The following is a 15232-nucleotide window of genomic DNA, read 5'->3' as shown; positions in this document are numbered from 1 at the left end:
ATACGGATGGAGAAATTTTAGAGAGAGGTTAGTAACTTTAGCCTTTTTTTACAGGCGGTTTCTAATTACTGGCTAAATGGGACTACAGATGTTGTTATTGACATTAAACACCATCACACCAAATAGGAAAACTCATCTACGCATTAGTCCGCTTTCACATCTTCACTGTGTTCATAATCACGCTCTTGCAAACTAACTCAAACTTCCAGTGAAAATGTTTTTTAAACAAATACTGAAAAAGCTATTGAAGGCTTAAAGGGGACCAATTATTCCCCCTTTTAAAGTCTTGAATTTGTTTTGGGGTTTACTATATTAGGTTTTCATGCATTATTTATAATATATTTTACATTGTTGCAGCTCCTCTCTTCCCAATCAGTCAGTACCGCCCTGTTTAGTTCCTGTCTCTATGAAGCCCCTGTTTCTGTTGTGTACTACTTGCATGGACATGAGGGTTAGTAAATACTTTTTTTTGGTGGAACTATCGCTTTAAGTTCTCTTCTGCATTTGTATTGAATAAATCTGTACTTAAGACTCCCAGCCCCCTCCTTTCCATCACAGTCTCTCAGCAACATCAGCTCAGGCAGTGTCTCCTTCTTCCTCCATTTAGATAAATCCAGCAGTAGAGGCGCATGATGACATAAACATCATTGATTTTGCAACATCCTGTCTTCACTTAGGGACACTCTACAGTTTCGATGAGAGAAATCGTATGCATTACAGGAAGACCATTGACTGTCAGACCATTGAATGTCTGGCTGAAAGCTGATACTCCTTCCCCTAGAGAGCTGCAGATCTCATTGCCTCATTGGGATGAGATAACCAACCATGCTCAAATTTTGTGAATCACAGCAGGTTTTGTCTTGTGTGACATAAACAAAGCAGAGAGAGAACAGAAGTCAAGGTGACCTGATCAGTCAGACGGAGAAGAAAAATAACCAAATAAACAAAAATGACTATATTGTTTTTGCTAAAACTTTGTTGACAACAAATTAATAAAGCCAAAATTGAAAACTAGTACCCAGTATAGTTGTTGTGCACTAAGGTTTTAGTCACCATCTGTAAGTTTGAACAGTGAAATCTTTTTTTTCCATCTTCCAGATCAGTGGGTTTGTAAAGATTAACTTTAGCTTTTCTTGATGACTGAGTCAAGAAGACCAACATATGCATAATATGATATGTTTCTATTCAGAGGCTGGAAATAACAGCTTTCACTGAATGCAAAAAGTTTAATTATAGGCCATGCACCAGATAAAGTGAAATAATAATAAAAAGATTAAAGCGACATTTTATCACCCTGTACTTAATATATCACATATTTTGCGTCATTGAGTTTTGGTTAGATGGTTACATAACTATAGACCTGAAGAAGGCAGAACAAATGTACAGTTACTTCACTGTAAAAATTATATGATAAGAAGTTATGACAGGATATGTTTTTGCATAGCTTTAACTAATATAAAACTTTTTTTTATAATACAAGATCCAACAAATTGTTAAAGTCAGTTTAATGTAATTTAAGTTGAAATGACTTATATTTTTAAATAAAATCAACATCTTTTTTCAAACAAACAAACAATAAATAAATACATAAAATAAAATATGATTTACATATAATTAATATAATTTAATACTAAATTAATACTATTTATTTATTTTAAATAAATTACTAGTTCAGTAACAAAAAACAATCACACAACATTTGGAATGTTTTAGTCTATATTGTTTGCTACTGAAATATAAATAATATTTTATTTATTATATAATACATATATTTAATACATAAATAAATAAACAAACACACAAACAAAGACATAGACATTTAATTGTGTGGTTTTTGATTGTTACTGAAAGATAAATAATATATTTTTCTTTATTTATGTATTTATCTATTATTATATAACAAAACAATTTTATATGTTCATGGATTATAGTTGTTTTGCGAGAAGGCTTTGTCTATCCTGCATCTGTACATTACCTGTGTCTGAGTGCTGCTTGGACTTACACAATAAGGCACGTCACCAATCATATATGATCATTGATTCTATTTGAGGCTCGAGATCCGGTGTTAAGAAAGCGTTTGCGGTAGACTGGAGCGGAGTGATCATGATCAGGTCTCTCTGGGGAAGGAGGGAGAGGAACATCTAATTGGTTTCTCAATGAAACAATCGTCCCAGTCTGCAGGAAGGGTGTGCTCGAAGCACAGCTGCTCTGTGGTAAAGTGAATCTTGACTGACAGAGTTAAGACATCATTACGCGGCAGACTTCTTCTGTTCAAACTTCAAACATGAGTGAATTAGACGAAGAATTTGCCAAGATGCTGCTCATAAAAGAGGAGAGGATAAAGGAAATGGAGAGGCTGCTATCGGCAAAGGAGCTGGAGGTGAATGAACTGAAGAGAAAGCTGCACAAATGTCAGTCAGTTCTGCCGAGCGCTATTGGACCCAGAAGAACCAGGCGCGCGCAGGGCATCTCCGCCGAACCGCAAACATTCAAGTCTTTCCAGGACTTGACAAGCGAAGCTTTACGCAAACACCCCAAGTCGGACAGGTAAGAACCCTACATTTAGCCTACTATTTATAGACCTGTGCTTTTTGCCTCGGTGTCATCAGCAGACTGTGGATGGTCTGCGTCCGAGTTGAGTCTCTGTTACCCCGCGGTGTGAGTGACTATACTACTAAACTGCTCCACTTAGATCAAGATTAGATTTTCACACGTGCACGTCTAGCCATGGCTATACGTCACTACTCCCAGCTAACAAAAATATGTTCTTAGAACGTTTTGCTAACGTTCCCAAAACTTTGAGAGAACATTGCCAGAACGTTATGGAAGTTGTTCCCTGTCTGCTGGGATACTGAATACAATTTTACACGTGACTACAAACTAAGATTTTGTCACTTTGTATGACTATGCTTATACTATACTATACTATACTATACTATACTATACTATACTATACTATACTATACTATAGGCTACTATACTACAGTATAGCCTACTATACTTTACTATACCATAATAATGACTTTAGACTACTATTCTATACTATACTATACCAATGACTATAGGCTACTACTATACTATACTATACTATACTATACTATACTATACTATACTATACTATACTATACTATACTGGCCTAAACCTGGTAAGAATGTTAAATCTGGAACTGAGAAAAATGACTTTAAGCAATTTGATTATTAATATCAAACAAACAAAAGATTTCACGCTCTGAATGTGAACAGTCAAACTAGTAAATCCATGATCTGTTGTATAAGAATTAATTGATTGTTAGACATAATTTACATTGCAGCGTATTGTGGACAGGTGTAGATTAGTGATGGTTTCTAAATTTGATTGATTGTACTTTTTTTGTACTTGATTGTATTGCAGATGGGCATCACTTTAGTATTTCATTGGAGAAGTCAGTTCTTAGAATCGGCTCAGGAGCAAGTAAATGAGTCATGACTTCAGTGTATTGTCACTGATCTGCTATATATTTCACCCAAGTTTCAGTACTTTTTAAAATGCAACTTGTTCTTTCTGGGAATTAAATGAGTGGAGCACAAATTCCGAAAAAAGGTGTGAGTTGTGGGTTACGGTTTAAATGCTTCTGTTTTAACTTTCAGTTTTGCCTCTAACAATGCAATAGATAAAATGAGATGCAGGTTACATGTTTTGTTTTATTTAAAGTGATTTGTGCATGGCATCAAGCTACGGTATATGCATCATAATTAGCTGATATTAAAATATATAATATTGGTCTGTAATGCCTAATATAATGCATTCACATAAGTTCACATCTGGTCTAATGCTCTTAGGCATAAAAGCACTCTTTCTGACTCCTGCTCAATGTCCAATAGGCCTTCTGTACAACCCTAACCTTGTTGAATATTTAATGCTTATTGTTAAATATTTAATGTCATAGATATTCACTGCTATATTTAGGATTCACATATTATAACTTTCAACTTTTCCTGGAAACATGTGGAATGTGCCACATTTAGTGGGAATGAGTAAACCCCATTTCAGTAAATGAATATCTTTATTAACTTCTGCGAGGGGCAGTGGGAGCTGTGGCTTGCTGAATATTGAGATTTATGCTACATGTTTATGTTGTGCTTGACAATAAAACACAGAAGTACACTTTGGGATTGTATTAAGCAGTCTTGGCACTTCTTTTAAGTATTGGCTGCTCTTTAAAATGACTTAAAAGTAAAATAACTTCCTGTTAGTAGCCACTAGATGTCAGTAAAATGTCATCACCCCTTGAAGGGTTGATATTAAATCAGTGAGGAATCTGTAACAGGCACTGAAAGCTGCACTCAGGCTGTGTCAGAAATCACATACTTCCCTACTATATGGTAAAACAGTATGTGACAAAATAAGTAACCTATGTCCGAATGCACAGTACTCATAAAAGAGTAGGCAAAAAGTACTCGGATGACCTACAGCTTCCGACGAGATTCTGAAGTGTGCATATCATGGACACTTTACTATCAAATGAGGCCACGGGAGACGCTGGTCACATGATAATGACAATATGGCGGATGTAGTCTGACCGGATTACATTCATACTACACACTCATAATGTATAGAACATAGTTTTTTAAGCGCTTGCAAAGTACGTACTTATTCAAAATAAGAGAGTACTGTATGTGATTTCAGACGCAGCCTCTGTATTGTTTTACAGTGGGCTTACAGTGTTACTAACATCTATCATGAAGTGTGGATGGAAAATTAAATGTTATTAGTTCATGATGCCATTGTAATGCTCCACTTACAAGCATATTTATGACTGTGTAAATAATTTATTCAGCAATTAAAAGTGACAATGGGTTATTGATTGAGTAGTATGTAGCTGTCATGTGATCTCAACATGGCAGCCATGGGCCATCATGACGGTTAATGGATAAAAAGCTTTTTCTAAGCCACTGATATAACTGGAGTTTTCATTACATGATTCGGTTTTGATATTTTTTCAAACATTCATTTAGGAATAAAAAAAAAATCTGTGGTGTAATGAGTTTATATAAAGCTCATCTAAAATATATATATATATATGCAACCAAGGTATATAAAATATAAGGTATGTTAGTTACAATAAATCTCAATTAAATCAACTGTTTATGCTCACCAAGACTGCATTTATTTGATTAAAAATACATTAAAAACAATACTGTGAAATATTATAATACATTTTAAAGAAGTTTTCTATTTTAATATATTTCAACATGTAACATTTGTAGAATATGGATTTTCATGATTCTTTAATGAATAAAAATAGTTCAAAACAAATGGCTTTAAACGACACCAGACGATGCATAAGGGTCTTATCTTGCGAAACGATCGGTCATTTCAAAAATAAATAAAAAAGTTTAAGTTTTATAAGCACAAATGCTCGCCTTGCTCTAATCTGTGATGCACGTTCGTGACCCTCCTGTTCAAACTCGTTCATGTGACCGATCGTTTCGCAAGATAAGACCCTCATGCATTGTCGGGTGTCGTTTAAAGCCATTTGTAGCTGCACTGAAACTGTCATTTGGACCTTGGACCGTTTGGTACCCAATGAAGTCCATTATATGGAGAAAAATCCTAGAATCAGAGCCGGTCCGAGCCTTTTGGGGGCCCTAAGCAGAATTTGATTTGGGGGCCCCCTCCCACTACGCGAAGTCACCTGTGCTTGACGATTATTGACACAAATGTCACGCAATAATGATACATTATAAATGAATACAGTGAGGTTATGTATTAATACAAAATAAATACTTAATAAAAAATAGATGCCTACTTAAATAAAAAAGTTTTAACTTTTACTTTACTCTTTTACTAACTCCTTGAAACTTCTTAAAACAAACTGTCTCAAATCATATAAAATAAATTATTTGCTAAAAAAATTAAACAAAACTGAGAAATCAGAAACATAATAAGAGCAAGGGTTCAACAAAGACAATTATTGTTGAAAACTGTAAAAAAATATTATTATTTCTCAACTGTCTCAATACAGTGTAACTGTCCTCAAAATCTTTTATATTATTATTATTATTGTAACAGACTTTGTTGGATTGTACATGACAGAATCCAACAAAGTCTGTTACTATTATACTGGTAATGATGTACTGGCGCTCGTTGTATGTGTGTATGCAATCTATTTTTCCCCTCTGGGCTTGCCGTAGATAGGAATGGGTCGTGCGCATTTGGTACTGGAGTGTCGCGGAGTTTTGGAGTTAGTGATCTGATCATGTGTGTTATAATAAAGTGGAGAAGAGTTCAAACTGCTATGTTTATTATTTATTCAAACTGCTACCCTTACACCTAGAAGGTTAAGTTCCCCTGCGGCTATTTTCTCCAACTTAAACCAATACCGTGACTATGTGCAGTTGCGCACGAATTGTCTATGCACTCGCGAGGTGTCTAGATTATGCGCATGACTTAAACGCTGACAGACACATCAGCAGTTGTTGTCAGGTATATTGATCATGAAATCAGAATTTTCTTGTGTTGAATTATTCATTCATATTAATTCATTAATTTATGTCACTTGTTTAAGTCATCTAAAAAAAAAAAAAGCAGCCGCTCCAAGCAGCCGCTTAGTTCGCTTATGCCTCGGGCCGGCCCTGCCTAGAATGTTTTCATTAAAAACCTTAATTTCTTTTCGACTAAAGAAAGAAAGAAAGACATGGACATCTTGGATGACATGGGGGTGAGTATTTTAAAAAGTGAACTACTCCTTTAAGCGTGTTGAGATTGCGTTCGTGGGTGGTTCATTTTCTCTCATGAGAGCATGACCACGTTAGCACATTGTTTGTCTTTTTCTTTCTCGTAAAGGCTTGAGCCGTAGAGCTGCCGGCTGACAGCGCGGGTTTTCATGGCAACCCAGCGCGCATCGTTCGGCGCTCTAGATGCGTGGTCGAGCCTCAAACGAGTCCCCTTGCCTATTCCCAGATCTATTTCCTCTTCTGGTGGCCACCAGAAAAGGGCTACTTTTGCTAATAGCATTGGTGATCTGAGGATTACTGTTAGCGTTCCCTGACGAGACTTTAATATCCCTGAAAATAAGTATAAGAAGATTCAAGAAGAATTAGATAAAAGAAAGCACTGCAGTGATGGCTTTCTTGGCGGTGTATTTACTCTGAATGAAGCACATCACGGGCGTCATCACTCTGGAATGCCAAGCGAAAATAATTAATTTAATAAATGCATGTAACACTCTTTTTTTAAGATAAAGCACAAATAACGATTTAAACAATATTAGAAAAATAACATTTACTAATTCTATAATGCATTTGAAGAAATTAATAAAATTAACTATATCACAAGACCACTTCCTCGGGCATCTCACTCCTCTAGAGCATCGCAAACATGCTGAGACTGTGTTCGTGGGTGGTTTATGCTCTCTCATGAGAGCATGACGACATCGACATGTTGTTCGTCTTGCCTTTCTCATGAGGGCTTGAGTGCTCAGCATGTCGTGTGCCATCGAGTTTGACGGCCATGTTCACTGTCTCGGACTGTCAGCTTTCGGATGGGATTACTGGTCCTTCTCTTGAGGGACCAAGCATTTCATTCGGGGCTCCAGGGGAGGATCAGATGTCGATTGCTGCATCGGAGAGAGGGCTGTTACACTCTGGAAATTAAGATGATGCTGAGTTCCCACTGTAATGGTGTGTGTGCTCATGCTGAATCAGATTCCGACTTGACAGCCACACTTTCCCGGGCTACACTGGGGGTGCAGTGTGACGCGTAATCGCCTTGGCCCACCCCCATGCCTGCCTGGATGTGTGCCACATTTTGGCGCCAATATGGCAAGCCAAACATGCCAAAATCTGCAGAAAAAGTTTTTCCTCTCTCACTACCCTTGGTGGTGGGGCGGCTTTGCTAATTGCAGACCGCCTCTTCCCGGCATGTGATGGACAACCTACAAGTCTGTGGAAGGCCAAAACACGCAATGCACAAGGGTAGTTCTGAGACGGGGTTGAGCTGCACATAGTGACTGACCGTGGTTTAAGTCACAGCGCTGGCCCTCGGTCAGACGATATCCACGCTGGTGGTCCAGAAGTTCGCTTTATCAATGCTCCCATCTCACGAGGTGGCCTTTTTCACACTCTTACTGTTGGAGAGTGTGATCAGCGGTTCTCCACAGTTCAGATGCAGGCTGAGGAAACCAAGAGCTTGTCCCGATGTGCTACCGGAGTCACTCATGGGCTTCCCCTCAGTCTGTTTGTCGCAAAGGGTGTCAGCCCCCTGCGAAAAAACACAAAAAAAACTGTGACGTCAAACTTTCGCAGGAAGACGGCACCACCTGTCTCAGCAGCCCTGAGACAGGACTTCCCTGGTGGAGGGCCGGGCGGTGAATCTTTTGTTTATTCAAATTCTGTTCCGCCGCTGGCGTCTCAGTCAGCGGTACCCAAATTCTCAGTAAGAGCAGCTTCAGGTCTCAAGAGGGCGCAGATGGCAGTGAGCGATGCTTCCATGCCCTGCCTCTCCTGTCCCCCTCTATCCCCAGCGGGCAGCAGTGTGAGGTTCGGAGACCACCAGGTCTTCCCACGCACCCTCTGCCCCACCCTGGAACCAGGTAAGTGTTGCATGGCACACTCAGACTTCGATTCGGGCCGCCTCAGTCCCTTTCGAGCCGAGTCCCTGTGTTCCACCTCGTTGCCCCACCCCGGGTATGTCTGTGGTCCCGTTGGTCCCGCTTGCACGGTGTCTGGGAGTCTGGTTAGCGCTTCCCAGCCCGTCTCGCTGGCTCATCGGTACCATTAGACTGGGCCATGCGATTCAGTTCGCCCGGCATCCACCCATGTACAGCGGCATCCACTTCACCTCTCTGCAGAGTTGCGATGCTCCTGTCTTGCGGGCAGAGATCGATGTCCTACTGGCAAAGGACGTGATCGAGCCGGTCCCGCCAGCCGATATGAGGACGGGGTTCTACAGCCCCTACTTCATTTTACCCAAGAAAGGCGGTGAGTTATGGCCGATCTTGGACCCGCAAACCTTGAATCGGGCCCTACACAAGCTCCCGTTCAAGATGCTAACGCAGAAACGCATTTTTGAATGAATCTGTTCCCAAGACTGGTTTGCAGCGATCGACCTGAAGGACGCGTAATTCCATGTCTCGATTCTCCCTCGACACAGGCCATTCCCATGTTTTGCGTTCGAGGGATGGGCATATCAGTACAAAGTGCTACCTTCGGGCTTTCCCTGTCGCCCCGCATCTTCACGAAAGTCACAGAGGCAGCCATTGTCCCGCTCGGAGAACACGGCGTTCGTATTCCCAACTATCTTGACTGGCTGATTCTGGGTCAGGCTCGAGATCAGTAGTGTGAACACATGGACCTGCTGCTCCGTCACCTCAGCCTGTTGGGGCTTCTGGTCAACTGGGACAAGATCAAACTCTCCCCTGTGCAGAAGGTCTCTTATCTCGGAATGGAGTTGGACTCGGTCAACCAGACAGTGTGACTCACTGACTAACACAGAGGAGCGTGTCCGGTCAGTGTTGAACTGCTTGAGTACAATCAAGAGCAGGACAGCGGTCCCACTGAAACTTTTTCAGTGGCTCCTTGGGCATATGGCATCCGCAGGATTGCTTCATATGAGACCACTTCAGCACTAGCTTCACGGCCGAGCCCGGAGATTGGCGTGGCAGAGCGGCACGTACCGAGTGCACGTCACCCCACACTGCCTCCAACCTTCAGCCTGTGGTTGGACCCTTCATTTCTATGGGCAGGTGTTCCCCTAGAACAAGTGTCCAGGCATTCTGTGGTCTTCACGGATGCCTCTGCCACCGGCTGGGTAAAACGGGCATGCAGTTTCAGGTCTGTGGACGGGGCCTCAACTGCATTGGCACATCAATTGCCACGAGTTGCTCACAGTACGCCTTGCGCTGGGCCGCTTCAAAGGGCCGCTACATAGCAAGCACGTACTGGTCCGTACAGACAGCACTGCGACCATTGCGTACATCAACCATCAAGGTGGTCTATGCTCCCACCACATGTCGCAACTCGCCCGCCATCTCCTATGGAGTCAGAAGCATCTAAGGTCGCTTCGTGCCATTCACATCCCTGGCGTGCTCAATCGTGCAGCCGACGAGCTCTTACGACAAACTACGCTTCCGGAAGAATGGCGTCTCCATCCCCAGGTGGTCCAGCTGATATGGGACTTCTTCGTAGCCCCTCAGATAGATCTGTTTGCCTCTCCGGACTCGACCCATTGGCAGTTGTTTTATTCCCTAACCGAGTTGGGCCCGGGGCCAACGCAAGTATGCGTTTCCCACAGTGAGCCTTCTCGCACAAACACAGTGTAAGTCAGGGAGGACGAGGAGCAGTTGTGCCGTATTGGCACAACCGAACCTGGTTCCCAGAACTAATGCTCCTCGAGACAGCCCCTCCTTGACCCATTCCTCTGAAGAAGGACCTGCTTTCTCTCAGGCAGGGCACTCTATGGCACCTACGTCCAGACCTCTGGAAACTCCATGTCTGGTCATAGATACGTGCCCAAGGTTCCTACCACTCCCTTCAGGGACCAGGTAGTGAACCTGAAAGCGCTACCTTCGGAGGAGGCAGACCCAGCCCTAGCTTTTCTCTGTCCTGTCTACTTGCGGTTATACGTGGACAGAACACAAAGCTTCAGGACCTCAGATCAGCTCTTCATCCGTTACGGAGGCCAGCAGAAGGGAAAGGCTGTCTCCAAGCAGAGGTTAGATCAATGGATAGTGGTTGCTATTGTTTTGGGGTATCAGTCTTGCCTTGCCCGTTCGGGTTGCGAGCACACTCAACTAGAAGTGTTGCTTCCTCCTCGGTGCTGGCTCAAGGCGCCTCGCTGACAGATATATGTAGAGCTGCGGGCTGGCGACACCTAACACATTCGCTAGATTCTATAGCCTCCGTGTAGAGCCGGTATCTTCCCGTATACTCGCCCCCAGTGGCCACTAGTGCAAAAGACCCGTTCTTAGTGTCGGCTTGCAACGCCACTCCCGCCCCGCTGGGCCAGATACGTGCCTCTATTTGCTCCAGTAGTGTTCCCCAGAAAGGGCTAACCCTGTTAAGTTCCTCAATCACCCCTGCGGCAGTCAGACATTGTGGAGTGTCTAACGCCAGGCCTACACTCGTATACATTGTGGAACCTGTGCTACACACGATTAATTATCGCATGCCAATGTGCATTGGCTCGTTTAGTTACACTCGAAGTAGATAAGCTCTCAAGCGAAATCCCTATTCATCAGAATCACTTCTTACGTACGACTCCGTTCCCTCCTCGGGAACGAGGGTAATCATACCTAACCGAGACGTTATCAACACTGATAAAAAATAAGAAATGTTTCTTAAGGTTTTACTAACTTTAATTATATTTTTAAGATAAATATAAAACATATTTTTAAATGATAGTAATATTCCACAATATTATTGTCATTTTAAAACATTTAACTTGTTTTTATTTTAATATAGAGTCATATACACTGTACATAGTCAGGTTCTTGTGACTGATAAAAAGCGATCTCTTTGACAAATACTGTCCAACCTCTTCTCTGATCCTGTGTGTTCTAATGTAGAACTCCTTATATAATCAACAAGCTGCTTGAAAAGCACTTGAGAATGGAAAGTGTGTTATCTTTCCTGTGTTTGTCCTGCAGATACGGGCTCAGGCCTTTCCCATTAGCATCACATCTCTCACGTCCAAATTGGCACATACACTTTGATCTGCAGTTTGTGTACATGGTTGGCGAGAACGACAGAGCCTCATCATCAATAGTGCTTAATTGGTCTTTTCTGCTATGGATGATAAATGGGATTCACATTCATTTTAGGACAGTGCTCATGGAAATCAGTTAATAGGAAGGCATGGACTAGATACTGAATAATGTCCCTAGTGAGGTGTGTGCTACATTGTGGGTTTCAAGATTCAGGACATTTATTAACAACTTTATTAACATCCTTTCTATCAAACTAACAGAATAGTATATGAAACAAGAAATTTAGCTTACTGTGCAAACTACAGAGTGCATGCAGTGAAAAATACAGAACTAATAAAACAGTTTGCAAACATGATTTCTACAGCTTAACCTTCATATTATTATAATACATATTTATATATAAAGCAATTCCTTTTAACTACTGATGTTATCGTAGCTATTTGCAGCAATTCGTGTTAAATCTTTATTCATCTCTTTCTGGGTATGTTGTAGACTTTCTCCACTAGAGGACGCTTTTGATCCTATTTTTAAAGATTGTGTGTGTGTGTGTGTGTGTGTGTGTGTGTGTGTGTGTGTGTGTGTGTGTGTGTGTGTGTGTGTGTGTGTGTGTGTGTGTGTGTGTGTGTGTATTAATACACTACCAATAATAATTATTAGGCTAAAAGTTTCCATATATATCCTTTAGAGTTTCCATATATATCCATCCAAGAGTTCAGTTGTGATTCACAGTCAACATTCAAAATGTTTTGTTATTTTATCTAACACAAGGAAGGAAACACCAGTGTGAATTACTACTGAATTCTTGATGTAGGCCTAATTAAAAAGATTCACACAAAACGAGACATTATACAAGACAAGAGAGCACGGTGTTGACTTTGTTATTTTAGAATCATTGATATACTATTATAGTTTTAATTAGATTTTATTTTTACATCTTCTGCTTTCTTTTTTAATTTTAGCAATTTTTTTTCTAATTTTGTTGTTTTTTTGTCATTTTTATTAGTAATTGTTTTACTATTTTATTAATTATTATTTTAGTTTTAGTTATTCTAGTACTTCAAATTAAAGTAAGCAAAAATGACAATTGTTGCCTTTGCAGCTAGCTAAAATAAAAATTATATATATACATATATTATTTCAGTCAACATTTCGTGAGCTTAGAATTATATGGTTCTATCTCCACTTTTGGTCGAAATTGAGTTTTTGACATACTCTTATCCATTAGGTGTTTATTAATGCCTGGGTGGTGTTATTTTTGTAAAAAAAATATTTTGTTAGTAGTTATTAATAAAATAAAAAGGTTCCATCTCACAAAACAGCAGGGATTTAAAAACTTTGGTGCTCAATATCTCAGAACTACCCTAAACGGAGATAGAACTGTATAATTCTAAGCTCACGATTTATTTTGTTTCAAGTAATGAAATTTGATTTTTATGGTTTTAATTTTTAGTTTTTTTTTTTTTATGATAATAACCCTGTTTTGTAATTACAAAGTTCCAGGATTCCACAGGTTTCTATCTAACAGGCTTTCTGCTAATGTAATACACAGCAAGAGGGCAGACATGTGTAGCAATTTCATTCTCAGAGTTACATTGTTAGCTTTCCCCCCTCGACCAGACGGTGGGGCAGTTAATGAGGTGAAATGAAGCCCCAGCTGGTCATCTGTTGATGGGCAGGATCCAGACAATGTTATAGGGGCTGTGAAGAAGAATCATGTGGTAGAACACCAGAGCATCATGTTCTGTGCTGATGAAGTATAGAGGTAAATCTGCAGTTGGTTAAACAATAATGTGCATCATTAGTGTTGTATTTAATCATCACTGGACAGTGAGAGGCTGCAGTAAATGCCCACATCAATATACAGATAGAGCAGTGATGTTAATATGTGAACTTAATAATACTTCCAGGAGTTTTAAATGTGAAACACACACACACACACACACACACACACACACACACACACACACACACACACACACACACACACACACACACACACACACACACACACACACACACAACCCATAAAATATCTCTAAAATAAGAGGTGAATAACACTGATGTAGAAGCACCTAATCTGGTTGTAAGCCTAAATTTGACATAAACTGTAAACTTTTCCCTCAAATCTGATTGGTTGATTGGAATGTTGTTCCAGCGGGATCAACAAAGGTGTTGGTTGATCCTGGAACTGGAACATGTTGTACTTGGTGAAATCACATTCACCAAACTTCATAATAGATGTTTACAGTAATTTTCATTTTGCTTCTCTTATTTACATGACAGTGACTCTTTTGACATTGCAGGAATTTAATAACAGATGACAAGTTGAAACTCAGAAGTAGATGTAATTAATGTTAAACGATAATGCAAAAGTTTTTTACAGTGTATCTTAAAAAATATATAAAGCATGTTTAGAAAGTGTTTTATGCAATATTTGATTAAATAAGCCTTTCACAAAAAGGTTTGGAAACTACTGTACTAACCACTGAGATACTGTATCGATGAGAAAACAGCTACGGTTGCACATTTTTCCGTGGCAGTGTGTGTATTTAATGTAATGTCTGATGTCCAAATTTTAGGGAGTTTAAATAGCTAAACAAAATAAATAATTCAATTGGGGAAAGAACGCTTTGGTTAAGGTAAAGGAAGTGTAACTGTTATTGAAACTATTGTTGAAATGTGCTCATGTGCTCGTGAAAGGTACCGCACACGAGAGCTCTCAGTGGTTGTTGCAGGTGCGCGCTTGAGTCTTTCCCCATTGGCTCATCTGGGAGCCGCGAGCATGTTGCTCTCACAGCGCGTTCACTGCGCGTTCATGGCGTTCCACTCGCGCTCGACGCGCTCCACAGCTGCGACTGACGTATTTGGAGAAAAAAAATGAATTCCTTGTGAAACTTCGTCTCCTGAATGTGATGTCTGCAGACGCCGTGGGTGTTTCCCTGCTCATTCCTCCGGTATAAGTAATCTGAAAGCACGCCGGTGGATTGGCGCGGCGAATTTAGCGACCCTGTCACGGAACATACGAGCAAACAGCGGTTTGTTTTAATTTCATGAACGAAAACTGACCGTTCGCCAAGTTGGTAACGGCTGCGGATCGTTAACTGTGGGGAGAAATGGGCACTTTACGCGATCTCCAGTACGCGTTACAGGAGAAGATTGAAGAATTGAGACAGAGAGACGCGCTTATTGATGAACTGGAGTTGGAGCTGGATCAGAAAGATGAACTCATCCAGAAGCTTCAGAATGAGTTAGACAAATACCGATCAGTTATAAGACCGGCAACGCAACAAGTCCACAAGCAGAGTGTCCTTCAAGAGCACCAGAGGACCAAGAGACAGGCGATCTCAGCCGAACCTACAGCCTTTGATATTCACGAACTCAGTCATGTCACCCTACCTTTCTACCCAAAGAGCCCACAGTAGGTGCCACTTATATCTCATCAGTGTTATTTTGAAGGTGTCCATCAAATTAACTGATTTGCATTACTGATGATGCCATTATGCTTATGCAATTGAGCTGTTCTCATTTTATGCAAGTGATCATGG

At 40.6% G+C, this 15232-nt stretch overlaps 1 protein-coding gene across 2 annotated transcripts in view; it reads left to right on the top strand.

Annotated features, from left to right (window-relative positions):
- The first annotated feature begins 2201 nt into the window (after positions 1-2201).
- Positions 2202-15232, top strand: part of prkg1b (protein kinase cGMP-dependent 1b) — a 235748-nt gene continuing 222717 nt past the window's right edge. Inside the window, exon 1 of one of the 2 annotated variants that reach the window (XM_077206124.1) lies at positions 2202-2547. In XM_077206124.1, the coding sequence (XP_077062239.1) occupies positions 2285-2547 (263 nt within the window). In that variant the 5' untranslated portion in view covers positions 2202-2284. Of the gene's footprint in view, positions 2548-14447; positions 15106-15232 lie in introns of those variants that run through there. The other variant, XM_077206123.1, reaches the window with a different exon arrangement.

The sequence above is a fragment of the Siphateles boraxobius genome, unplaced genomic scaffold (assembly GCF_051911475.1).
Source record: "Siphateles boraxobius isolate OS27281-9 unplaced genomic scaffold, OSU_SipBor_1 55, whole genome shotgun sequence".
NCBI lineage: Eukaryota > Metazoa > Chordata > Actinopteri > Cypriniformes > Leuciscidae > Siphateles > Siphateles boraxobius.
The sequence above is the reverse complement of the archived record's forward strand: the minus strand, read 5'-3'. Positions and strand labels throughout refer to the sequence as shown.